A 27,304-nucleotide genomic window follows, 5' to 3' on the forward strand; every position below is an offset into this window, starting at 1 on the left:
AGAGATGTTGTTTTAATGTGATGTCACAGTAAGAGAGAGATAGGAAGAGACAGATGTGTGTGTGTGTGTGTCTAGTTTTTGGGACATAGCTGTTCTCTTCTATCATCCCACTAAATAGACGTGTCGTGTATGTGAGTGTGTGTGTGTGTGTGTGTGTGTGTGTGTGTGTGTGTGTGTGTGTGTTCTATGTACTGTACTTGTGACCCACATTCAGCCTAGGAGAGGGGAGCAGACAGACAGACAGACAGACAGGCAGACAGACAGGGAGAAAGACAGACAGCTTGATATAATTCTTATGTTCAGTTTTTAAAGATTACTTTTATTGTCTTCACCAGATTTTATTGTTCTGACTCTTCTGTCTTGTTCCTCTCGCTTTGTCCGCTCTGCTTCTGAAACACGAATGGATTTACATGTTGATAGAGAGAAATATTCTGAAAGCTGATTGGTTGGCTTCCTTCTTACTGTCAAGCTGCTGTTGAGCAAGGCACTAAAAACCCCAACAGTGTGCACTGATACACCAGGCTGACTGACTGGTTTACTGACTGACTGACTGACTAACTACATTATAAAGGAGTTGGATGGTCTATCTAAACATGGTGAAAGTATCAAAACTAAATCCACACAATCCATATTAGTGCAGCGAGCCTCTAAACGAGCCGTTTGGACTTCTGTAACTTTGTGGCGTCACAAAGGTTCGCTCATTATCATTTTTGTAAGAAATAATAGACTAACAAAGTGTTTTTTTCAAAGCGGTTGAGCGGTTGTCATTGTTTATTACCGGAGAGTTTTCCCTACCTGTAGCCGCCGGGCCGCGGCGTCTCACGTTTCACTCTGGAAACGGTTAGCCAATGGGAACGGAGGGTCGTTAATATTAATGAGCCTTAAAGACACGGAGACAGAAATGGCCTGTTCTTGGTGAGGCTCAGAGAGATGCTGGAAAATGAACGTGGAGAAATGGATTGAGAGTGTTTTTGGTTCATGACACCACACACACAGCTTTGAATGGACAGAAAGACACAAAATAAAACTCTGGACAGTGGAGGATTTGGAGATTTAAGTAATTCACTGGCTGACTGACTGGTTTACTATAATAATGAACAATAATATATTTTATTTGTAAGCGCTTTACATGGAACTAAAGACACTAAAGAGAAAGAAAATAAATATATAAAAAACATAAAAACAATTGATACAAAAGTGATGATAATAAATGAAGATGATAAAATAATGACATGAGCATTTCAGTTCTGGAGAGGCAAGGTGGGTTTTGAATTTAATTTTGAATGAAGGCAGTGAGTCTGAGTTTCTGATGTGTGGAGGGAGGGAGTTCCAGAGGGGCGATGGGTCCTGCTCGGTCCTGGTGACGGGGGTCAGGAGATCGGCATCAGCTGATCGGAGGTGGCGGGTGGGGGTGTGGTGATGGATGATGAGGAGGATCTTGACGTGGATTCTGTGCTGTACTGGGAGCCAGTGAAGGTGTTGAAGGACGGGTGTTATGTGTTCTGTGGAGCGGGAGTGTGTGAGCAGCCGGCAGCTGAGTTCTGAACGAATCGCAGTGTTGGGAGGATGGATGGAGGGAGGGAGGCCGGCCAGGCAGGAGGCTGCTTCAGTCCAGTCTGGAGGTTATGGATGTGTGGATGAGAGTTTCAGCAGCTGAGAAGGAGAGGGTGGGTCGAAGTCGAGCGATATGCAGAGATGGAAAAAGGACGTTTTGGTGATGATGTTGATGTGTGACTTGAAGGAGAGGATGGGATCCAAAGTGACACCAAGGTTTAGGACTGGGGGGAAGCTTTGACTGTGTGACCATCGATGTTGAGTGAGAAGTCCTGGGAGGAGGGAAGGAGGGATTTAGGGGTGATGATGATGATTTCTGATTTATTGCAGTTGATCGTGAGGAAGCTGCTTTTCATCCAGGTTTTTATTTCAGTGAGACAGTTTGTGAGGATGGAGAGAATGGCAAGAGTGATGGTTTTGGTGGAGATGTAGAGCTGGGTGTCATCGGCGTAGCAATGAAACCTTGGGGGACACCGTGGGGGACGGCCTGTCGGATTAGAAGTTGTTGATGGAGATGCAGTGAGTACCAGCTGAAGCAGCTTGTTGTCTGTTTCCAGGGCGACCGTCTGGTCATCAAAGGAGGAAAGATCGTCAATGACGACCAGTCGTTCTACGCCGACATCTACATCGAGGATGGAACCATCAAGTAATTATTAATATTATTATTGTTGTTGTTGTTGTTGTTGTTATTAATAACAGTCTCTCTCCTCACACACCCTCCAGTTTGTCTGTCTGTCTGTCAACTTATCTGGATAAATAAAGCTTACAGAGACCAGTAGCTGACCAGTACAACACAGTCTCTACTGGTTTCTACTGGGAGCTGACCAATACAACACAGTCTCTACTGGGAGCTGACCAGTACAACACAGTCTCTACTGGTTTCTACTGGGAGCTGACCAGTAAAACACAGTCTTCTACTGATTTCTACTGGGAGCTGACCAGTAGAACCAGTCCACCACTGGTAAATGTTGGAAGCTCCAGTTGAATAGCTGGGAATGTAAAACTCAAAATAATCCTTGGGTTACACCCATCTCTATTAGGACTCAGGCAGGACTGCTAGATATCAATAATATTATTAATAATATTATTAATAACATTGTCTGTTTACCTAACAGACAGATAGGAGAGAACCTGATCGTTCCCAGTGGGGTGAAGACGGTCGACGCCTACGGTCACCTGGTCGTCCCCGGAGGGATCGACGCCAACACCAACCTCCACGCTCCGCAGAAGGGAATGAATCCACAAGACGACTTCTACCAGGGAACCAGAGCCGCTGTGGCTGGAGGAACCACCATGATCAGTAAGATTATTATTAAAATATTATATTTAAAATATTATTAAGACTTCTACCAGCCATTATTTTTTATTTTTTTCTTGATCTTCTTTATTCTTGATTCTTTAGCAATAAGCAGCCATTGTTGCCAACAAGGGCGTAACTCTGGTTTGAACATTGGGGGGTTGAGATGCACAGACCCCGAGAACACCAACCGTCTGGGGGGGCCTGGGGGCATAGCCCCCCCGGGAGACTCTTTTGTGAAATGATAATTTCTGGTGAATTTTAGGTGGAAAATACTTAAACTACTGATCAATAAATGAAACATGATATCACAAGATTTGTTAACAGTTGATCAAACCAACAGTTCAGAAAGTCTCCTTGTTCTCAGGATACAAATGTACAGCAGAATCGATCTGTCCAGTGAGCAAAGTGTTCTCCAGTTTTTGGAGGGTCAGGAGACCATCCTGCTGAAGTCGCTCATTGAACTGTGTTTCTACCACATCATGGACTTTGTAGAACTCGTTTCTGTGGTGCTCTACTTGAATTTTTCTGACATAGGACCCACTTCCTTTGGTAAAGCACTTAGTCGGCTTGTGTTGTTTTGGCATTTCAATGGGTTCCACCCCGAGTAACTCGATCAAGGTAGTTGCCTCCTCAAACAGAGTTTGGAAGGTTCCCCCATGTCTCTTCTGTTTCAGAGTGGATTGGACACACTCAGTGGCGCCTTCATGCCAGAGACTGTTTCTGTTCTCCTTTGGAGAGATGTGTTGAGGCACTCCAGTTCTCCAATCACTGCTCCTGCCAGAGAGACCCAAGACTGTTTTTCTTTTCCTGAACTGTTGGAGCAAGCCATTAGCAGTGGCTGCTGTGGGAGTTATTTTCTGCCATCACCTCCAGACTAGAGGACCGAGTCGTACCGACTCGGTTCTCTCCTCTCTCATGACTTGATGGCACTACGTCTCGCTGTCCATCTCGTTTGGCAGAGTGGCTTGAGGGTCTTTGAGAACCCATGATCTGCTGTGGCTATCTGACTGAACATTTCTTTATAGTTGCCTGACTGTCCACACAAAATTCCCAATTGATGGACCCAATCAAGGGCATCTCAACAGAACATGTACACGCCTTCTGTGTTATCAAATTCACACAATGTGCACCACAGTGAACATACATAGCCAAGGCTGTTCTTTCTTTATCAGAGCTTGTGCACTCGAGTACTTTCCTGACATATTAGCGACCCGTCACGTCTGGCCTCGCAGTGCAGACAGTGGTAGGTTTAATCGACAAAGCACATCTTTTGCCATTTTCGCAATACTCTCTCCTGTAGTTTCAGATACAGAACACTTGCCGATGAATTCTTCATGGGGAATCAGGTTGTGATCTACATATCTTAGATTATTGCTCCTGCCCTGATAGGTCTTATGTTCCATCTATAACAATGGAAAATTGTGTGATAGAAAAAGATTTTATGGAATCAGCTATTCCTCTGACAATTTCATTGCTCATTATGCAAAGTGTGTCATTTTGCATTTTAGGACTAGTGTAATCGTGTTTGCGGGTCTCCAACCACTTGTACAATTTACAATTTCACATTTGGCAGACGCTTTTATCCAAAGCGACTTACACATGAGATTTGCATACAACACAAGCAAGTTTCTAGATAGGAGAGAACAACGAGAGTAAGTGCTATAGAGCTAAGTTCTGGTCCAACAGGACAAAGGTGCTACGAGACAGTGCAACAAGCTAAGTTCTGGTCCAACAGGACATAGGTGCTACGAGGGAGTGCTACAAGGTAGTGCTATGAGGTAATGCATAGAGTGCATCAAAAAATTTTATTTTTTTATTTTTTAATTTTTTATGAAAGGAGGTATTCGCTAAAGAGCTGGGTCTTTAGCCTTTTCTTAAGGATAGAGAGGGATTCTGCGGATCGAATGGAGTTTGGCAACTCGTTCCACCACCGGGGAACCACAGAAGAGAAGAGTCTGGCTAGAGACTTAGGGCCTTGCTGTGGTGGCAGCACCAGGCGCCGCTCCATGGCAGAGCGTAGTGAGCGGGAGGGAGCGTAGACCTGAATGAGGGAGTTCAGGTAGGTCGGAGCCGTTTTGGTTATTGTTTTGTAGGCGAGCATCAAGGACTTGAACTTGATGCGGGCAGCAACTGGGAGCCAGTGGAGGGATATGAATAGCGGAGTGACATGTGCTCTTTTGGGCTGGTTGAAGACCAGATGTGCCACCGCGTTCTGGATCATCTGCAGAGGTTTGAAAGTACAGGCCGGGAGCCCTGCCAGTAAGGAGTTGCAGTAGTCAAGGCGTGATATTACAAGAGCCTGTACCAGGAGTTGTGCTGCATGCTCAGACAGGTAGAGTCTGATCTTCCTGATATTGTATAGAGCAAATCGGCATGACCGAGCAACAGAAGTCACATGCTCCTTGAAGGTTAGCTGGTCATCAATCATGGCACCCAAGTTTCTGGCAGACTTTGTGGGTATGAGCTCAGTTGATTCGAGCTGGATACTGATTTGTTGTTGTATAGAGGGACTGGCTGGGATGACAAGGAGCTCAGTCTTTGAGAAGTTAAGCTGAAGGTGGTGTTCCTTCATCCAAGCCGAGATGTCGGCGAGGCGTGCCGATATCCGCGCCGAGACTGTGGGGTCGTCTGGCGGGAATGACAGGAGGAGCTGGGTATCGTCAGCATATGAATGATAAGAGAAGCCATGTGAGCGGATCACTGCACCCAGTGAGGTGGTGTATAATGAAAAGAGAAGGGGTCCAAGCACTGACCCTTGAGGTACCCCTGTGGACAAGTAGTGGGATTTAGACACTTCCCCTCTCCAAGACACTCTGAAGGATCTCCCTGAGAGGTAGGACTCAAACCAGCAGAGGGTAGATCCTGAGAAGCCGAGCTCAGTGTGGAGAGGAGGATTTGGTGGTTCACCGTGTCAAAGGCGGCCGATAGGTCAAGTAGCAGTAGGACAGAGGACTGACCGGCAGCTCCAGCTGATCGCAGTGTTTCTACTACAGACAAGAGCGCAGTCTCGGTAGAGTGTCCGCGTTTGAAGCCAGACTGGTTGGGATCATACAGGCGGTTCTCAGAAAGGAATTCAGAGACTTGATTAAAGACCGCCCGCTCAAGTGTTTTGGAAAGAAAGGTGAGTGGTGAAACCGGCCTGTAATTATCAACCTGAGATGGGTTGAGTGTAGGTTTCTTTAGTAGCGGGGTAACCCGGGCTTGCTTAAAAGCAGTGGGGAACACACCCGCTGAGAGTGAGGAGTTGATGATGTGCGTGACTGCAGGGATAAGTGTGGGAGAGATGGCCTGCAGGAGGTTGGAGGGTATGGGGTCCAACGGACAGGTAGTGGGGCGAGAGTCAAGTAGTAGTTTGGAGACTTGCTCTTCAGTGAGATGGGAAAAGGACAGGAGTGAGGTCCTGTTAGCTGGTGGCAGCAGACTGAGTTGGTCAGGCTCAGAGAACTGATTACTGATGGTAGAAACCTTATCAGTAAAGAAGGATGCAAAGAGGTCAGCCGTGAGCAAACTTGAGGGTGGAGGTGGTGGAGATTTGAGGAGTGAGTTAAAAGCTGAAAATAATTTGCGAGCGTCCTTGGCGCTGCTGATTTTATCCTGATAGTAAGTGGTCTTGGCATTTTTTAGATGGGAGGAGAATGCCGATAAGAGAGTTTGATAGTCAGTGAGGTCGGTGGGATCACTGGATTTGCGCCATTTTCTCTCCGCTGCTCTGAGCCCGTTGCTCTTTGATGACACTGGTGAGCCATGGGCTAGTGGGGGTTTTACGAGCAGGTTTAGATGAGAGTGGGCAGAGATTGTCTAGAGAGACAGCTAGTGAGGAGCAGAGTGTGTCTGTAGCCTCATTGACATGGAGTGAGGAGAACTCATTATGAGGGGGCATGGTAGCCGTGACCTCATCGGAGAGCCGAGCCGGTGTGAGGGACCGGAGGTTCCGTCTGAAGGAGACCATTTGCGGCAGAACGTGAGGATGTTCCGGCAAGGAGACCATGAATTGAACAAAGAAGTGGTCTGACAGATGTAGGGGAGTGACAGTCAGATTTGCCGTGGAACAGTTTTGAGTCAAAATCAGATCGAGTGTATCGCCCGCTTTGTGTGTGGGAGCGGTGGAGACCAGTTTGAGGTCAAATGAGGACAGTAGTGTAAGGAAGTTAGCCGCTTGGGGTTTGTCAAGATAGAGATTCATGTCCCCCATGACAATCAGTGGGGTGCCATCTTCAGGAATGGCTGAGAGTAGCATGTCCAGTTCAACAACAAAGTTCCCCAGTAGCCCTGGAGGGTGATATATGATAACCACAAATAGTTTGACAGGAGCGGTAACCATGATTGCCTGGTATTCAAAGGATGAGTTATTGCTTAGAGGAGAAAGTTTAGTGAATTTCCAGTCTTTGGAAATAAGGGCCCCTGTGCCACCTCCACGCCCAGCAGAACGGGGTGTGTGGGAGAAAGTGGAGTCAGCTGAAAGCGCAGCTGGTGTGGCTGTGTTCTCTGGACGGATCCAGGTTTCGGTCAGGGCTAGGACCTGAATGTCGGATAGGTTTGCAAGTGCTTGGATAAATTCTGTTTTATTTACAGCAGACTGACAATTCCATAAGCCAAAGGAAAAAGCAGAGGAAGTAGCTGAGGCTTTTCTGAGAGAGTAGTGGTTCTCAGGATTGCGCTGTCTTTTATGACTGATGCGTTTTTTGCGGTTGCCGTGGATGACAGGGATATATTGATAGCACATGGTGAGTGCGAAGGGAGGCCAAGAGAGTAAAATGAGAGTAGCTTATGTGTGTCCTTGCTCAGTGGACTCGCACAGGTAGACTCGAAGGTCTTTACCCAATTAGGTCTTCATACAAAAACTTGTGAAGGACTGTGCCGTCTTGTGCTTTGTCTTTCAGAAGTTGGTGCAGGTTTCCATCCTCTTCTAGACGGCCTCTTAAAGCCTCACCCTGTTGGACTCAGTACTTGACAGAACCTACAATGCTCAGTAAACAAAGTCTTGTCTCCTCTTGTTGTCTGGCTACAGCTGAGCTTAGTTGTGAGTCCACTGTTTTATGTCCAATCACTGTGACTGCATGGCAGTGGGAGTGACTTTTAGCATGAGCTGCAAACTTCTCAGCAGCCTTCCAATTTGTAAATCCTGTGCTGACAACTGCAGGGTGTACCTTTCTAGCAAAGGTCCCTTCTCTTTTGAAAAGCCTTTGATGCAGTGGAAGCATAAATCTCCCTTTAAAGAGGCACTGTAGTGCAGCCCGGGGAAATCCTTAAACCACTTCTCTAAGGACAACACACCATACTTTCGCTTCTGCACAACTATAAACTTGGGATGAGCTTGAGTTGGATTAGTGAACGCAGTGATGTTTGAATCTTCTAAATCTGTGGCTCTGTCCCTGTCGTCCATCCCTGTCTGTTGTCTCCCCATCCCTGTCTGTTGTCTCTCCATCCCTGTCTGTTGTCTCCCCATCCCTGTCTGTTGTCTCTCCATCCCTGTCTGTTGTCTGTCCTCCTCTGTGCTCCCTGTCCCTTGTCCCACTGTCTCTCTGAGGCGCTGCCTGTATTGAAATCGCACTACATGAATATTCAGGAACCAACTGCCTTTTTTTTTAGCACTTGGGGAAGAATCAGCAAAAGCTCCAGTCTGAAATGTACATACTGTCCCACCGGAGGTATAACAAAACACAGCAATGTTTTATTATAGTCTCCCATAAATTAAATGGATTCTTGTATAAAAAAAAATAGTTGAGACACATTAACTCATGAAGATTAGTAATGCAGCTCTGACAGCTCTCAAACTGTGTGTGCTTGATTGTGCATATATGTGTGCGTCCATTTGTACTGTACAGTCTGTGGAGTCTGTGGAGCCTTTTCTGGACTGACCCTCTCCGCCCGGGACAGGCTACACCCCAGTAGGCAAGGCTCACAACCTCTATCCACCAATATGGATCTTGCTGTAAAATCTGGTTCTGTCATCAGAATGTAACTTGGGGTCCGATCCACCTTAACAATGAAATTATCTTTGCTTCCTCTTCAGTGTTTTTTATTCTAGGCCCTCACATAACGGATGAGAATGTCACTAATTTGTCCGCGGCTCAGACTTTAGTCTATGCTTAGCAGCTCACTGCTAACACGATCCATCAGTGTCTGGGTCCCTTGGCCCCTGATATCGAGACCTCCTGCAGTAGCGTCATGTTAACAAGCTGGTTCAGTCCTGGTTCTTCCAACTTAGAACTGGACTACTGCACTAACCCAGTTCACCTGACCTGACCAACCCTGACCCAGTTCCCCTGACCTGACCTGACCCAGTTCACCTGACCTTACCTGACCAACCCTAACCCAGTTCACCTGACCTGACCTGACCCAGTTCACCTGACCAACCCTAACCCAGTTCACCTGACCTGACCTGACCCAGTTCAACTGACCTTACCTGACCAACCCTGACCCAGTTCACCTGACCTGACCTGACCCAGTTCACCTGACCTTACCTGACCAACCCTGACCCAGTTCACCTGACCTGACCTGACCCAGTTCACCTGACCTTACCTGACCAACCCTGACCCAGTTCACCTGACCTGACCTGACCAACCCTAACCCAGTTCACCTGACCTGAGCTGACCCAGTTCACCTGACCTTACCTGACCAACCCTGACCCAGTTCACCTGACCTGACCAACCCTGACCCAGTTCACCTGACCTGACCCAGTTCACCTGACCTTACCTGACCAACCCTGACCCAGTTCAACTGACCTGACCAACCCTGACCCAGTTCACCTGACCTGACCAACCCTGACCCAGTTCACCTGACCTGACCTGACCAACCCTGACCCAGTTCAACCGACCTGACCAACCCTGACCCAGTTCACCTGACCTGACCAACCCTAACCCAGTTCACCTGACCTGACCCAGTTCACCTGACCTGACCAACCCTAATCCAGTTCACCTGACCTGACCAACCCTAACCCAGTTCACCTGACCTGACCTGACCTGACCAACCCTAACCCAGTTTACCTGACCTGACCTGACCAACCCTAATCCAGTTCACCTGACCTGACCTGACCTGACCAACCCTAACCCAGTTTACCTGACCTGACCAACCCTAATCCAGTTCACCTGACCTGACCTGACCAACCCTGACCCAGTTCACCTGACCTGACCAACCCTAATCCAGTTTACCTGACCTGACCTGACCAACCTTAACCCAGTTCACCTGACCTGCACTGACCAACCCTGACCCAGTTCACCTGACCTGACCTGACCAACCCTAACCCAGTTCACCTGACCTGACCTGACCAACCCTGACCCAGTTCACCTGACCTTACCTGACCAACCATGACCCAGTTCACCTGACCTTACCTGACCAACCCTAACCCAGTTCACCTGACCTGACCTGACCAAGCCCTGACCCAGTTCACCTGACCTGACCTGACCTGACCAACCCTAACCCAGTTCACCTGACCTGACCTGACCAACCCTAACCCAGTTCACCTGACCTGACCAACCATGACCCAGTTCACCTGACCTGACCTGACCAACCCTGACCTAGTTCACCTGACCTGACCAACCCTAACCCAGTTCACCTGACCTGACCTGACCAACCCTAACCCAGTTCACCTGACCTGACCCAGTTCACCTTACCTGACCTGACCAACCCTAACCCAGTTCACCTGACCTGACCTGACCTGACCCTTCACCTGCCTCAGCCAAGCTGCTGCGGCTCGGTTGCAGCTGGTGCAGAACGTGGCGAGAGGCTCCGCCCCTCTGACTGACTGACAGTTTTACACAAGCTGTGTCCCATTTCCGGGGCTGCCTCCTTCGAAGCCCGCATTTCGAGGCCGAACACGTCATACTGGGTCATGAAGGCTGTCCCATTCCAAAGGCTCCTGCATATGCGGCCGAGAAATGCAGCCTTCTTTTGGCCGAATTTGGAGGACAGAACCGGTGTATCCTTTGCGGCCCATGGTATCCCAAAATTCATTGCGCGCCGGTCGCTCGTTGATATTTTTTCTGTAAAAAAATGGCATCTAACCCGGCAGGAACGTCCACAGAAGCGGAGGAATTCACCTTTAAATGTGAGTATTGGTTTCGCTTTCTATTGGTTTTCGCTTTTCTCTTTAGTTTAAAACTCACTGCCAAAAGCTAAGTGTGTAATATTAAAGTAAGTAGTATGTTTCCACAGGCGCCAAAGTTTCCGTTAGTTATATGACTAGCTTAACTACTAACGTTACCAGCCCAGCTAACCATCCAGCTACGTTAGGTAGCTAACCTAGGTTACTCTTGTTCGCTATCAGAGGTCCAGTCTCCGTGCTTGTTATCGGCTGGTCCTCTTACAATGTCGAAAATGTCACCTGCTTAAATATTTGCTTCTGTGTTTAGGGAGCAGAGAACAAACGGGCCGATTCATCCGTCTCAGGGTGGAGAATGACGGCCTCTTCACTGGGGCCAAAAACTCTGCCAGCTATGGCTGGAGGTAGGGCAGTAGGCTATAATGTAGTTAACGGCAGTTGTCTTGGCTAGATGCTTCTATACAATATTGATACCTCGCAACAAATGAAACTTTATAAATATAGGCTACAGTGTGGAATAATCAGTCAGTAATAATGAGTTACCTGTACAAAGCACACGAGATAGCCAGTAGATGGGGCATAAACCTTTGTTTTGCTGACAACTGATTTATAATCCGCCTCCTATGTTTTTTTTTTAACTTGTTTTCTCTCTGTGTGCTATAGGATCATCCTGGAGAAAATGGGCCTGGAAGGGAAGGTGACTCCCTTGCAGGCCAAAAAGAAGTGGGACAATCTCAAAAAGAAATATAAAGTATGTAGCATAGACTGGTTGTAAGAAATGGTTGTTGATGATGCTTAGAAAGTATGTAAGTATGAGTGAGTTTTTTTAGTATTAGTATTTAGTATTTGCTTGTGAAGTTATTTAGCCAAGTTTTAGTCTATTAATTTAGTTCAACCCCAAAAATCATCAGTCTTTCAGTAGAGGATGCATTGCAACCTCAGTTCATAAGGTAAGTCCAAAAAAAAGAGAATGACATGGGATTATATTGAGCTGTACAATTAATCAGAACACATACCAACTGGAAAACATATTTTGTCAAAATTTGTAGTGCCTAAAAAAATGGTTGTTAAGTAAAACACCACTTTCTCATTTTGCACATTGTATAGTAACTTGAAAGTAATAATAATTGTTACAATCATGGAAGTTAATAAAGACATTATTGTAAATGTGCCTTGAAGTTGTGACATTTTTTTTTGACTGTCATGTTATCCTCTATTGTAGGATTGCAAGTGTCCAGGGTCAGGAGAGGGAGTCAGTGGTGGAAAACCCACTGCTGCTACTTGGCCCTGGTTTGTCCCCATGGATGAGGTGCTGGGACAGAGGCACTCCATTTCCCCCCCCGTTCTCATTGCCTCTATCCAAGAGGACAAACCAGGGCCAAGTGCAGCAGTGGAGGAGCAGGAGGAGGAAGGAGAGGCAGGGACTGAGGCAGGAGCATCTGAGCCAGGGCCAGCAAAGCGGGCTAGGAGGGCTGATGATGAGCTGCTGGAGCTTGTTAGGGAGGACATGCGGTTCCAGAGGGAGGCAGAGGAAAAGCGGGCAGAGGAGAGTAGGGCGAGAGCTGATCGATTGTTTGCAATTCTCGAAAAATTAGTTGACAAACAATGAACAAAAAAAATTATGAATTCTGTTGATAAATAAATATTTTATTTAAAATAAATTGTTTATTTTATTTACACAGCACAACATGCAATTGATGCAAATTGGAATGTCAAAAGGCACAGTGAACATCAAACTAAGGTCATATGTATAGATTGGTAAATAGGAACAGTGAACATTGAACTAAGGCCATATGTATAGATTGGTAAATAGGAACAGTGAACATTGAACTAAGGCCATATGTATAGATTGGTAAATAGGAACAGTGAACATTGAACTAAGGCCATATGTATAGATTGGTAAATAGGAACAGTGAACTAATAAAAATGTGTGATAAAAATACTGAACAATTAACAAACTGGCAACAAAATGGCCTGGAAAGAACTGATTTTAAAAATGTTTCAAAAAACAAACAACACTAAATTTTTAGGTGGTCAGCTGAGCAGGGAGTCTGATGGTGCTGCTTGACTAATAACCGACGACATGGATGGACTGCCACAACAGTTACCCTGGTGTTTCTCTCTCTGTCAGCGGGACATCATTTGGGGTGGTCTCCAGAAGAGTTTGGGATGCCTCTGGGCTGTCCACCGCATCGTCCAAGGAGTGAGATGGGTTTGCAGGGCTGGTATGCTGCAATCGACGGCTGCCATGTCTCCAAGATGTTTCTGAAAGGGACAAGAATAAGAGGAGACACTCAGTGCTATACAAAATACAACCTTAACTGCCATGTAAGAATATGCCATATATTGTGCTGCTGTTCAGCTTTATAGTCCTTCAAATACACAAACAAACAAACAGTGACCTCATGACCCTCCCTAAATGACCAAACTTTCTTAAAATACTGCATCTCAGATGTGATATGATTATCTCCACCAATCATATTGTAGTTAAAATGAGGTCTAGGTGTTAAACAGGGGAATCAGGGCAGGGATGTCTGTCCCAATTGGCAAAATACAGTTACTACTCAGTTGGTAGAATACAATTACTACAAGGTTTTGTAAGTAAACCATTGGTGTACAGGGCAAAGTAGGAATAACAACTGAGTTCTGCTAATTTAGATAAGACATAGCTGTGCATCCCTGCCCTGATTCACTGGAGGATGGAATATAATAGTTTTGTGCTTTAACTTGCCTACTGAAAATAGTTGTGGTCAGGGGGCACCTCCTCCAGGGTGGACACCTCCGCACACAGCTGGCTGCGCCAGGGAGCACCACTTGCTGCCTCCAACTCCTCACTCTCATCCTCATCCCCATCTTCCTCAGGCTCATCCTCTGGTGCCATGACATCGCCAGCCCCGAGGCAGATGTTGTGGAGGACGGCACATGCTGTTATCACCTGAAACAAATTATTAGACAACAAAAAGATACACTATTGTTAGATTTGTTTATCTAGATTTATTTATGTAATTATAGAAAAAAAACATCACAGAGTAATGACTTACCTGAGGTACAAAGGTGGGCTTGACCTCCAGCGCTTGCAAGAAGATGGCCCGGAACCTGGTCTTCATCATTCCAAAGGCACGTTCTATAATAGAACGTGCCCTGGAGTGGTGTGCGTTGAAGCGCTGGGCTGCCACACCTTGTACAGGCCTCTTGTAGGGGGTGATGAGGGGGAGTGGGTGTTGGAGGCAAGGGTACCCCCCATCTGCAAGGAGGAAGTTCCCTGGAGGAGGACATACAGCCCTCTGGTACAGTGGGCTGTGGCGGAGCACCCTGGAGTCATGAACTGACCCAGGCCAGCCCACATAGGTGTCGATGAAGCGACCCCGATGGTCACACACAGCTTGAAGGATGATGGAGGGAAACAGTTTCCTGTTTCTGTAGCACTGACCATCGGGGCCGCCCGGTGGCTTGATGCGGACATGGCAGCCGTCGATTGCTCCCACAGCCCTCCGGAATGCCTGGTGTCTTGCCAGCCCTGCAAACCCATGACACACAGCTTCAAGGTCTTCCGGAGTCCTCAGGAAGTGGATGACCCTGTGCCTGATCGCCACAACCTCTTCTGTCACTCTGTGGACGATGCGGTGGACAGTGGAACGGGGCATCCCAAACACTCTGGAGACCACCCGATATGATGCCCCACTTGACAGCCAGAAGAGGAACACCAGGGTTTCAATTGTGGCACCCCATCCATGACGCCGGTCCTGGCTGAGCAGGTCAAGCAGGACTGCCAGGGCTTCCCGACTCAGCCGGAAATCTGGACGGGTGTCATGATTGTTAAAAAACTCTCCAGCACAGGCACTGACAGGTTTATCCTGCAGTACTGGGGTCTCTGCATTGGAAGAAAAGTATCAACGTTATCAAATAAATCATGTTAAATTGTGGAGAGTTCATATAAAATTAGTGATACCCATCTTGACAGTTACTAAAGAAATTGTTTCTTCAAGGTAGTAGATTTTGTTTTTCCTACATTACATGTACATTCTAGTCATTAATCAAATAGCCTACAGTAGGAGGCCTATTGAACAACAGCACAGTAGCCCAAATACTAGTTGTCACAATCATAATCAAGTCTGTGTCACCACATCAAATACATATACATATGTCTGTCTCCAATGTGTATATATAGAATATATACACACATATATACATATATGTACTGTATACATATACAGTATACTGTATACAGTATACTATACAGTACAGTACAGTATACAGTATACACATATTTTATGTGGTGACTGACAGAGATAAAAAACTACCTCAGTGATTTTCTGATTGTCAACCAGTATTTGGTCTACTGTGCTATTGTTCAATAGGCCTACTACTGTATTTGATTAATGACTAGAATTATTACTTGAATGTTACTAAACCATGACTACAACTAAACTAAAACATTTTCTAGTGTAACATTACATTACCTAGGTTTAGTGGAAACTGCCACACAGCAGCTAGCTACAAGTTGGCTGTTATGCATAAAACTTTAAATAGCCTAACACTTGATTTATCTAGCTTCCTTACCTGGCCACGGTCTCCTGAGGAGCTCATCCTCAGGTAAACCAACCGACGCCGAGCCTGGCGGTTCACTGCCAGTCTCTCCATTTCCTCCACTATCAGATAAATTAAATAAATAACTAAAACCATAGTTAGGTCGCTCAACTCCATCTTCAGCGATTTGTATGCGTAGCGAGCGGCCGGTATTTACTGCTGTTTATTGTCTGGAGCGTAGGGGCGGGAACTCGCTATGACGTAGAAGGGAATCCTCTGTAGACCATCCCATTTTGGGCAGTTGGCGCAGGTCTAGCCTAGCCTTCGCTCTTCCGTAGGCCACACCTACGTGGACCGCGTCCTTCGAAGGAGGCGGACCCGGAAATGGGACACAGCTACAGGAGCCCACTGGAGGCCTCGGGGAGAGGTATCCCAGCATGCCTAGCAGGATGAGCTGGATGGACTACTGATTTATCATTATTATTGTTCTCATTATGTCTCCAGTTGACCATGTGGTACCAGAACCAGGAAGTAGTTTACTGGCAGCGTATGAGCAGTGGAGGGACGTGGCGGACCAGAGGGCGTGCTGCGACTACTCTCTGCACATGGATATCACCCGCTGGCATGAGGGGCTGTACGAGGAGGTGGAGAGCCTGGTCAAAGACAAAGGTGTGTGTGTGTGTGTGTGTGTGGGGGGGGGGGGGGGTGTGCATGTGTGTGTGTAGAGATGACATATTCAGGTCAAATAGACGTTGATGTCTGAACCACCCTGACAGGCTGTGCTGACACACACACACACACACACAGTTACTATGTGCACTGGTCCAGGTGTACTATGTTGTTGCAGTACTGTGTGTACTACTGTGTTGTTAATGAAGTATTTCCTCTTCCAGGAGTGAATTCCTTCCTGCTCTTCATGGCTTATAAAGACAAATATCAGAGCTCCGACTCTCAGGTGGACAAAAACTTTATTTATTATTATTAGTAGTAGTAGTAGTAGTAGTAGTAGTAGTAGTATATTATGTCATTTATCATTCATCTCTGTTTGAGTTATATGGGTTATAATTACAATAAATATAGTTTATTGTAGCTGATTTAAAGCTACCTATACTATATAATTAATTTATAACAGCGTAATAGATAGATATAATAATAAATAGCTACAATTTATAAATACATTTGTATTATAGTTATAGCTAGATAAAATATATAGTAGCTGTGTTATAAGGAAATGAAACATTAATAATAGCTCTTCTGTCTTTGAGCTGAACTACATCTAGACAAACCATAACTCTATAATTCATGTTGTCTCCCAGCTATATAGAGTATATACTACATCTAATAAGTAAGAACTATTCTGTTTGTGTTAAAGCTGAATGATAGAATGATATATATATGATATGTTTTAATGTGTAATATACTACAATAGGATCTATTCTATGTTCTACTGTTCTAGCTGTACGAGGCGTTCGGGGTCCTCAGGGATCTGGGAGCGATCGCCCAGGTCCACGCTGAGAATGGTGACATCATTGATGAGGTAACCAATGAGGGATTAGTCAGACCAGACCGCCCAGAGTGTCGAACCCTCAACCACATCCAATCACAGTTCTCCATTTGCCTCATTTACATTCCATTTCCTGTTCATCAGTTAGAGTCTTCATCTGGTTACCTAGCAACCCAGAACCTCCAGCTAGCTAAACAACTGGTTAACGCAGAACCTCTAGCTAGATAAGTGTGCGAGCCGCCCCCCGGGGAGCGTGGGCTGTCGGCGCGCTGTGTGTTTTCCCCCGTACAAGGACCGCCCCCTCCCTGCCCTGATGGGTAGGCTCACTGGCATTCTGGGAATGGCAGGAGAGCAAAGCATGCCCCCCCCCCATGCCGTCTTGGGCGTGGGGTTGGTTCATATGACTGAGACCGCCGCCCTCCACACTTCAGCTGTTAGAGCCGAGGGGAGGAGCGTCATGATGCGGGTAAACCAGTGAGCCTGCCGCCCTCGCTCACTGGTTTACTGGTTAACTGGTTTACTGGTTTACTGGTTTACTGGTTAACTGGTTTGTGTTTCAGGAGCAGAAGAAATTTCTCACACTCGGCATCACTGGACCTGAAGGTCATGTTCTGTCTCACCCTGAGGAGGTACACACACACACACACACCTTATGTCTACTGTTGTATTTCAATAATATTCTACTAGGAGACAGAAGTGGTGTATCTGGCGGTAACCATCATATTTATTCTACATTATAATATTCCACCAGGTGGAGACGGAGGCGGTGTATCGGGCGATAACCATCGCCAAACAGGCCAACTGTCCTCTGTATATCACCAAGGTGATGAGTAAATCAGCTGCTGATGTCATTGCTAAATCCAGGAAGAAGGGTAAGACGACAGTGTGGGTCAACATCTCACCTTCTGCTTCTCTCTCCCTCCTACCTCCTCCTACCTTAAATGCAATACTTTACCTCTTACCTCACTCTACCTCATTCTATGTACTTCTACTCACCTGACTCCTCCTACCTCCTCCTTTTTCCTCCTTCTACCTTAAGGCCAACACTTTACTTCCTACCTCATCCTACCTTATTCTTCTCCCATTTGGCACTAGACGGTTTTGGAAAATAAAGTCACCAGAGGGGACTATGTTGCTATATAAAGTCACCATAAAGACTTTATGGTTAAGGTTAAGGTGACTAGAGGTGACTTTATATGACAACAAAGTTGCCAATTTGGCAATAGTGACAGACTGGAGCATATATTTAACTAGACATTGAGATAGAGACATTTAGAGACTGGAGAAAATATTTAATCAAACTCGCTGCTGACGCCAATATCAGCTGGAAGTGATGTGATGTTATCATAACCTGTTCACAATTAAACAGATAGAGAATGGAGAATATAAAGTATATCACCACATTTAGATAGAGACCGGAGCATATATGTAGTTTAATGAAATAGCGATAGGACCATACATTTCATTTGGACTGTAGAGATTGGACCATATGTTTAATTTGGATTCAGACAGAATTATGTTGCATTTGGGTTTATATGTTTTATTGTTATTGTTATTATATGGTTTATACATCTCTCTCTCCTTAGGCATGGTGGTGTATGGGGAGCCAATCACAGCCAGTCTGGGGACTGATGGCTCTCATTATTGGTCAAAAGACTGGGCCAAAGCTGCTGCCTTTGTTATGAGTCCTCCCCTTAACCCTGACCCATCAACCCCGCAGTATCTGACCTCTCTGTTAGCATGGTTAGTATGCTATATTCTGTGTCTGCTGTACAGCTGGCTAGTGATGGACAGGATTTCCCTTTTGCATCCAAACAGCCTGAATCATTGAAGACTTGGATTCAACAAGGTTCTGGTCTTGTCTGGTCTTTGGTCCATGCTGCAGATCCACCTGATCCCAAAAAGATCTAAAGTCATTGTCATGTTCCTGAACATTTTCATCCTGCAGGGAGTTTCCATCTGACAAAGATCAGACTAGGGGTGCATTCCATTTGGCCAAAATGCGTCCTCTCCTCCGTCCTCGCGACCTCGTCTCCTCGCTGACTCGGCATCCAAAAATGAGCCGCCATCATTAAGTCAAGTCAAGTCAAGTCAATTTATTTGTAAAGCACATTTAAAAACAACCAGAGTTGACCAAAGTGCTGTACAGCATGTGAGTAAAAACAGCATAAAAATATATAACAGACAGACAATAATATAGAGAACAGAAGATAAAGACGTGCATGATACGCAGAACATTATAAAAGAATTCAAAGCATGTGCGGTAACAGCATATGAGTTAAAACAGCCAAAAAAAAAAAAAAAAAAAAAAAATGAAAATGACAGACAGACAATAACCCAGAACAGAAGATAGAAAAGGTGCGCATGATACACAAAGTGATTTTAATAAGATTCAAAGGCCAGGGAGAAAAGGTAAGTCTTTAGTCTCGCCTTAAAAGTGTCCAAGGAAGGGGCGGACCTAACAACGAAGGGCAGGCTATTCCATAGTTTTGGGGCAGCAGCCGAAAAAGCACGGTCACCCTTTTGCTTCAACCGGGTTCGCGGGACAGTGAGAAGCATCTGGTCAGAGGATCTAAGTGATCTAGAAGTGGAATGGGGGCACAGGAGGTCAGAGATGTAGGGTGGTGCCAGTCCATTCAGGGCTTTAAAAACAAATAATGAAACTTTAAAATCAATTCTGAATTTGACTGGAAGCCAATGAAGGGAGGCCAGTATAGGTGTGATGTGGTCCCGCTTACGGGTACCAGTCAGGAATCTAGCGGCGGCATTCTGGACTAGCTGCAGCCGGGAGAGGGAGGAGCTAGCAGCTCCTGTATACAGTTAGTTGCAGTAGTCCAGCCGTGAAGAAATGAGAGCATGAATGACTTTCTCCAGATCATGGGCAGAGAGAAAGGACTTGATTTTTGCTAGCTGTCTGAGTTGGAAGAAGCTTCCCTTTACAACAGAGTTGATCTGCCTGTCAAATTTGAGGGCAGAGTCGAACAACACACCAAGGTTTTTTACGTGTGGTTTAGTGAAGGAAGATAGTGGTCCAAGGGATGTACAGATGTCATTGCTGTTTTCGGGGGGGCAGAATAGAACTATCTCAGTTTTATTGTCATTTAACATAAGAGCATTTTTGGACATCCAGGATTTGATCTCTTCAAGGCAGTCGAACAGGGGTTTCAGGGAGCGTGTTCTATTTGGTTTTAGTGGGAGGTACAGCTGGGTATCGTCAGCGTAAAGATGGAAGGAGATGCCGTGTTTCCGGATAATGGAACCCAGGGGGAGCAGATACACAGAGAATAGAATGGGACCTAGAATTGACCCTTGGGGGACCCCGCAGGTGAGGGGGGCAGAGGAGGATGAGATATTGCCAATCTCAACTGAAAAGGTTCTATTTTGTAGGTATGACATGAACCAATTTAAGGCTGTTCCCTGAATGCCGACCCCATATTTGAGACGTGAAAGAAGAATTTTGTGGTCCACCGTGTCGAAAGCAGCGCTTTCGACAATTGGATGTTCCAATTGGTTAAAAGATGCATGAAGGATCCTTCAAGTCTCCTCGCCTCCGTCCTCCAATAAGGCGTGGTCGGAGGATACTCAGGTGTATCCTTGATGCGGAAATAATGAGTGAAGTCAGTTAACCATTGGCACGTGTGGATATAAGCCCGCCTCCATACCGTCAGAAAACGTGCGTTGGCAGAAAAAAATCAAAAAAAAATCCACAGGTGTAAGTAGCCCCAACTTATTATATATTTTTCAAACAGAAATAGCAGAGGTTTTAAATGTTAGCCGAACATTTGTTAATGAAGGGTTATACGTTAAATGTTCATATACTGACAGATCTGTTGTAGTTGTAGGATGTCAAACTTTTTCCAAATAGGCATCAGGAAATGATCTTAAGGCTTGAATGTGATTATAGGGACAGAGGAGACCAGCTGATCCTCCAGAGCATAGAGAGGGTGAGTGGGGGGCAAGTAACGTGAATTTTATATGGAGATATTTTATAGGATTTATCATTAATATGAATGACATTCCGTGATCTAATAAGCCTAAATTAAATCCGTTCATTAGGACATATAGAAATAGCCTATAAATGCACACATGCGTCTCTTTTACCATGCGCGTCTCTTTCTAACAGGACCTCAAGTCAGCAGCACCGGGTTCTGGGTCTGGGGACGAGGAGCAAACGGCTGCAGCTGGTCCCGGTTCTCCCTCAAGCATGAGACCACCGGCGGGAGGCGGGAGGCCGTCGGCGCTCCCTCCCGTTTTAATAGACTCATGTGTGGACCAGCAGCCGGAGTCAGCCGCTGTGCGCTCCCCATCCAGCCCCGATCCCAGTCCCCCTGATGAGCAACCGGGGCCATCAGATGCTGCTGCCCGCTCCCATGTGTGAATTCCGCGGCTTCCTCGGGTCCCCCGGCAGCCAAGAGGTGAAGAGCAGAGGGAGCTGCTGGGGTTTCTCCGGGAAGTGACCGAGGACGCACGGGCTGAGCAGCAGACGGAACGATTTTCAACTATATTAGAGACAATTTTATTTTATTTTTTTATATAAAAAGATAAATAAAATGCAAATTTCTCTGCCTTTTAGGCCTACCTCTGTTTCCATTCTCACCATATTCATAACCTTGGTCACGGTGCGTAATGACCGTTGCCATGACAGCACATATTTTCATCATAAAGGCCGGTATGTTTTTTCTTTTGCTGGAATCACTTCTGTGTCTTCTCTGGATCACCAGTTGGTTTGCTGCGTTTGTTTGATGTGTCTCTCATTCAGTATTCATCAGGCTTATGAATTGTGTTTGTGTGTGTTGCCATGGAATTTCTCTTCGGGAGAATAAATTCTTACTAAACATTAACAGCATTTCCTTGTTTTAAGTCGCACATTTTGCTCTTACAGCTAGATCTATGGTTATTTGGGAATTTTATTTATTTATTTAGGAATAAAAAGAAAGCACTGTGGTTCATTGCCAGTGAGTGTCAAACAGCCACATGATCGTTGTCTAATCCAAGTCGCATAAAGGATAAAAGTTGGACAATTTGTATAGCACCTTTCTTATCAGTGCTGCAAAGTGCTTCACTAAATTAAAATGTAGCATACAGCAAACAGAATAACAAATAAAAATAAAAACAGAAACAGAAACGCTTTTTAGGCATTAGGATTTTTTTTTAAGTGTTCTACCTTCATGAGGTAGACAAGGCTCACTAGACGCTGGCATAATTTAGATGAATTAAACATTAATCTGAACTTTGTTAAACGTTTTTATGTGGATAAAACATGAGCCTTAGAATAATTTAGACAGCTGTCATCCTGTGTGGGAGGAGCCTCAACGCAACGCTTCACACGTCAGTTCAATATGGCGGAGTGAGGACGATCCAATTGACAAGCCAGGTTCACTCGCCTCCTCGCATCTTCTCCTCGTTTCCTCCGTGACCTTTGACCGAGGATTCGAGGAAGAGACGCGAGGCGAGGAGACGAGGAGAAATCGTTACCAAATGGAATGCACCCTAGATCTGGTCAGCACCAACGTTTAGCTTCACTGTGTTCAAATGAAGCAGCTTCAGTACCAAGGAGCCTAAGAGAGAGATGAAAACATCTCCACAGCATTATACTGCACTGCAGTACTGTACAATATACTGTACTATACTGTGCAGTTTGTACTGCTGACACCAAGCGGGTGGATCCATGGATTCATGTTGTCAGCCTGTTAGCATAGAGACCAGAGCTGAATCCAGATGTCCGGACTTCACCGCTCTTGCAGACTGGTGGACTTTGCGGCGCGTTCCAGGGAAGTCTGCGAGTGCTGAGGCTCCAAATCCACAATCCATCCAGTCCACCAGGGGCCTCAAGCGGACTTTCTGCAGACTTCCAGAGAGTCCGCTCGGGGTTCAGACTTCACCAGACTTTACTGATTTAATTACCCACAATTCATTGCAATACGGACGTGACATTGTAGTTTTTCCAATTGCCGAACAAAAAAACAAAAACAACTTATGAATGTGTAAAACAATGACTTTATTAAAACGTTACTTGAATCATGTAGGCCAGAAATAATATTCAACCACATCATGGCACAAATATGTAGAAGTATAGGCTGTAGAGGAAATCAAAATGCATTTTATTATTGTAGTCTTTAAGTGATGGTAGCCTATAAAAGCTGTCGGTCAGGTAAAACAACTCTTGGCCTCTGGTATCGTGTAAGGATTAGAACGATTACATATGCAAGTGCTGCAGTGATCACCGTGTGCATGACTGTAGCTGTCGCTAGACTTTGGCTTCGAACGTTTCCACGGCAACGAGTGAAACAGACTTGAGGCCTTTCTATCAGCGGCTTATATAGCCTACGACTGAAGTCCGCGAGGGCTCAGTCCACAAGTCTGGAGGTGGACATTTGGATTCAGCACAGGATTCATGCTGTTAGCCTGTTAGCATGTACAACAGAACATCTCCTCTGATCTGGTTTTTAGTTGTGGCACCATTCTAAACTGTAAAGTCTGAGGAGACACTAACCTTCAAACCAAGTTCAAAATGACTTAAATCAGCGTCTCCCATTTGAAAGTTTAGTTGAACAGTAATTGAACCGGCCCAGCCTGTCTGCATGCTCATACTGACGCTCACCTGACTGACAAATAGGACGTGTACCTAATAAAGTGACTGAGTTTATATCTCCCATTCACCGGGCCTATCACCACACATTACATTAGAGCATGGCCTATACAGTAGATTCACGTGTATATTCAACTCCACAGTATCTATTCTAATTAATTGTTTTGCTTTATTTCCAGCGGAGACCTCCAGGTGACGTCCAGCGCTCAGGCCGGTTTCTCCACCGCTCAGAAAGCCGTCGGCAAAGACGACTTCACCCTGATCCCAGAAGGAAGCAACGGGATAGAGGAGAGGATGGCTGTGGTTTGGGACAGAGCTGTAGTAAGATACCCTGACCTCTGACCTCTGCCCCTTGACCCTAACCATGAACCCCTGACCTCTGCCCCTTCACACTAACCGTGAACCCCTGACCTCTGACCCTTCACCCTAACCCTGAACCCCTGACCTCTGACCCTTCACCCTAACCCTGAACCCCTGACCTCAGTCTAAACCAGCATGACACTGATACAATCGTAACTTTTTCAGTTGGTCCATTTTGCTCCAAGCCAAGCGGACAACAGTTTGTAAAGAACCATGTGCTGCAGATTTCTGTTGTTCATTGGTTAGGAATTAAGCGGGTAAAAATAAAAACAAACCTACTTAAGAGATTTACACACTGAAAGCCTTGTATTGCAATCACACTGATCACATTGATCAATACCTGGTGCTTCACCGGGGATTTACTGACTGTTTGAGAAGCCGTTTTATAATAACTTCTTAAAGACGAGGACATCTGCCAGCCTGCCGAGTTGGACCGGACCACCTGGTGCAGGAAGCAGCATTAGGAGGCAGGCTGAGCTGGACCGGACCACCTGGTGCAGGAAGCAGCATTAGGAGGCAGGCTGAGCTGGACCGGACCACCTGGTGCAGGAAGCAGCATTAGGAGGCAGGCTGAGCTGGACCGGACCACCTGGTGCAGGAAGCAGCATTAGGAGGCAGGCTGAGCTGGACCGGACCACCTGGTGCAGGAAGCAGCATTAGGAGGCAGGCTGAGCTGGACCGGACCACTTGGTGCAGGAAGCAGCATTAGGAGGCAGGCTGAGCTGGACCGGATCACCTGGTGCAGGAAGCAGCATTAGGAGGCAGGCTGAGCTGGACCGGATCACCTGGTGCAGGAAGCAGCATTAGGAGACAGGCTGAGCTGGACCGGATCACCTGGTGCAGGAAGCAGCATCGTTAGGAGTTCTAGGACAGAGGGCCGGTATCAGGTCCTCCAGGCTGCTGCACCACATGGAGGAGGAGATTTGTCCCATAGAGCGAGGACTGTACTCTTTCTGACCAATGGGATGATGAGTGTGAGTATTTCTTCTATCCCTGATCCTGCTGGGGCAGGAAGGGGAGGTGCAGTCGTTGAACTTGTTGAAGTTTGAGAATATAGGGAACAAAGTGGCGTGAAGGTCTGTGTAAAGGTGTCGCACTCGAGGTGGACTGAGGTTTTTGGTCTAGACGTTTCGCCAAAAGGCTGATTGTACCTGGGGTTAGGGTCTAGGGTTTAGCTGCAGACAGACAGGTGGCTCACCTGGAGGGTTAGGGTCTAGGGTTTAGCTGCAGACAGACAGGTGGCTCACCTGGAGGGTTAGGGTTTAGGGTTTAGCTACAGACAGACAGGTGGCTTACCTGGATCCTTTCTATTCAGCTTCAGGGGCGCAATCCAAATGCTGCTTAGCCTGACATGCACTGGTTTCTGAATGGGTTTGTAAAATAAAGAGGTCAATAAATTAGCTTTTTAAATTCAATTATCTGTCTCTCTCACTGTCTCTCTTTCTGTCTCTCTCCCTCCCTCTTCATCTCTCTCTGTCTCTCTCTCTCTCTTTCCCCCTCCCTCTCTCCCTCTCTCTCTCTGTCTCTCTCTCTTTCTCTCTCTCTCTCTCCCTCCCTCTTCATCTCTCTCTCCCCCCCCCTCCCTCTCTCCCTCTCTCTCTCTCTGTCTCTCTCTCTCTCTCTAGTCTACAGGAAAGATGGATGAGAATGAGTTTGTAGCAGTGACCAGCACTAACGCTGCTAAACTCTTCAACATTTACCCACGCAAAGGTAACTGCAGCTACATTAGTATTAGTATTAGTATTAGTATTAGTATTAGTATTGACTAACATAGTAGTACAATACATACTGACACATAGTACAGACTAACATAGCAGTCTACAGTATATCTGTCTACTTACAGTACATTAATTATACTGATCTAACTAATTGTCTTTGTGTGTGTGTGTGTGTGTGTGTGTGTGTGTGTGTGTGTGTGTGTGTGTGTGTGTGTGTGTGTGTGTTAAGGGCGTATTGCTGTGGGATCTGATGCTGACATTGTCATCTGGAATCCCAAAGAGACTCGAACAATTTCTGCCCAAACCCACAACCTGGTAACTAGAGCTACGCAATTATGGCAAAAATGATGATCCTGATTATTTTGGTAAATTTGTGATTATTAATCACAATTATTTGTCTTTATTTCAGGGGAAAAAATATTTTGTTACACTTTTGCACCATTACATTTATTTACCCTTTTTCACCTTTTTTGGCTGGACCGCAACAGCGGGGCCAGCCCTATAAAGGCGAATGTCTGTCACTCACTGACTGACTGACTGACTGTCTGTCTGACTGACTGTCTGTCTGACTGTCTGTCTGACTGACTGACTGACTCTCTGTCTGACTGACTGATGAAGTTACACCGTACACGGTCCAGCCTTATACTCGGTTTTGACCTAGTCTTGTTCAGTGTAGTATTTCTCAAAGTAGCAGCAGCTAGAAATTCTTGTTTTCTCTCTTACTGTGTTACTTTTATTGTGTCCTTATTTTCTGAATTTAAATAACTAATTCCTGCTTGGTTACTTTGTTACTTTGACTATTCTCAAATTTTTGCTGTTAGTTTTCTCAACTAAAAGAAGTAACATGTAAACTCTTCAGTGTGGCATTTAATATATTTTCCATCATCTCTAACAGTGTTAACATTGTGACTCTGAAGTGGTTCATCAGGTTCAAGGTGTCACTTTGTTGACATGGCAGTTATTTTCTTGTCATCAGTATTGCACCACGTCAGTTTTATTAAAATGTAGCCAGACCTTTCTGCCACATTGTATACTTCAGACAGACAGGTGAAAGTGAAGTGACACCTGAACTAGTTTGTCACATGATCATTCAAAGGTTTGATTGGTCAGGTGTGATGGAAGTGCTCGATACACCAAACGCTTCAGTGTCACTCAGTTACACAATTCATAAAATCACAGTATATGATTATCTATGATTAATTGTGCAGCCCTACTTGTAACTAATTTACTCAGAACTAACTGACTGACTGGAATGACACAATGAGACTGACTGACTGGTTTGCTGACTGACTGAATTTTTGCTTCCTAACTGGTTAGCAGACCAAACAGCTGCATAAGGTCTGCAGATGGTGGAGGTGACTAGTCGACTGGCTGACTGGTTTACTGACTGTTTCTCTGCAGACGGTGGAGGTGAACATCCTGGAGGGTTTGGAGTGTCGTGGTTTTGCGTCGGTGGTGATCAGCGGCGGACGAGTCGTTCTGGAAGATGGAAAACTGAACGTGACGGAAGGTTCCGGACGCTTTGTTGCCAGGAAAGCTTTTCCTGATGCCGTTTACAAGAGGATCAGAGCTCGCAGCAAGGTAACTGACGAGCTAACTGACTGATTACTGACTGACTGATTAAACTACCTGACTCTACAACAGGATCAGAGCCACAGCTAGGTAACTGACTAGCTAACCCTGACCGCCAGCTGCTTCAGTGTGACTCTAC

At 45.8% G+C, this 27,304-nt stretch overlaps 1 protein-coding gene and 1 pseudogene across 1 annotated transcript in view; one reads left to right on the top strand and one right to left on the bottom strand.

Moving 5' to 3' along the window:
- Positions 1-1,419: 1,419 nt before the first annotated feature.
- LOC139638234 (dihydropyrimidinase-related protein 4-like) overlaps positions 1,420-27,304 on the top strand; it is a 27,667-nt gene continuing 1,782 nt past the window's right edge. The window contains exons 1-13 of the mRNA XM_071512301.1: positions 1,420-1,476; positions 2,112-2,200; positions 2,670-2,854; positions 15,927-16,091; positions 16,316-16,377; positions 16,879-16,959; positions 17,487-17,555; positions 17,678-17,798; positions 18,513-18,669; positions 23,695-23,836; positions 25,501-25,585; positions 25,823-25,908; positions 26,995-27,174. Coding sequence (XP_071368402.1) covers positions 1,420-1,476; positions 2,112-2,200; positions 2,670-2,854; positions 15,927-16,091; positions 16,316-16,377; positions 16,879-16,959; positions 17,487-17,555; positions 17,678-17,798; positions 18,513-18,669; positions 23,695-23,836; positions 25,501-25,585; positions 25,823-25,908; positions 26,995-27,174 — 1,479 coding nt within the window. The remainder of the gene's footprint in view (positions 1,477-2,111; positions 2,201-2,669; positions 2,855-15,926; positions 16,092-16,315; positions 16,378-16,878; positions 16,960-17,486; positions 17,556-17,677; positions 17,799-18,512; positions 18,670-23,694; positions 23,837-25,500; positions 25,586-25,822; positions 25,909-26,994; positions 27,175-27,304) is intronic.
- LOC139638235 (putative nuclease HARBI1) lies at positions 13,034-15,536 on the bottom strand (annotated as a pseudogene).

The sequence above is a fragment of the Centroberyx affinis genome, unplaced genomic scaffold, assembly GCF_046629955.1.
Source record: "Centroberyx affinis isolate AG114_WGS23_722 - 3 ecotype Tasmania unplaced genomic scaffold, CSIRO-AGI_Caff_v1 ptg006219l_1, whole genome shotgun sequence".
NCBI lineage: Eukaryota > Metazoa > Chordata > Actinopteri > Beryciformes > Berycidae > Centroberyx > Centroberyx affinis.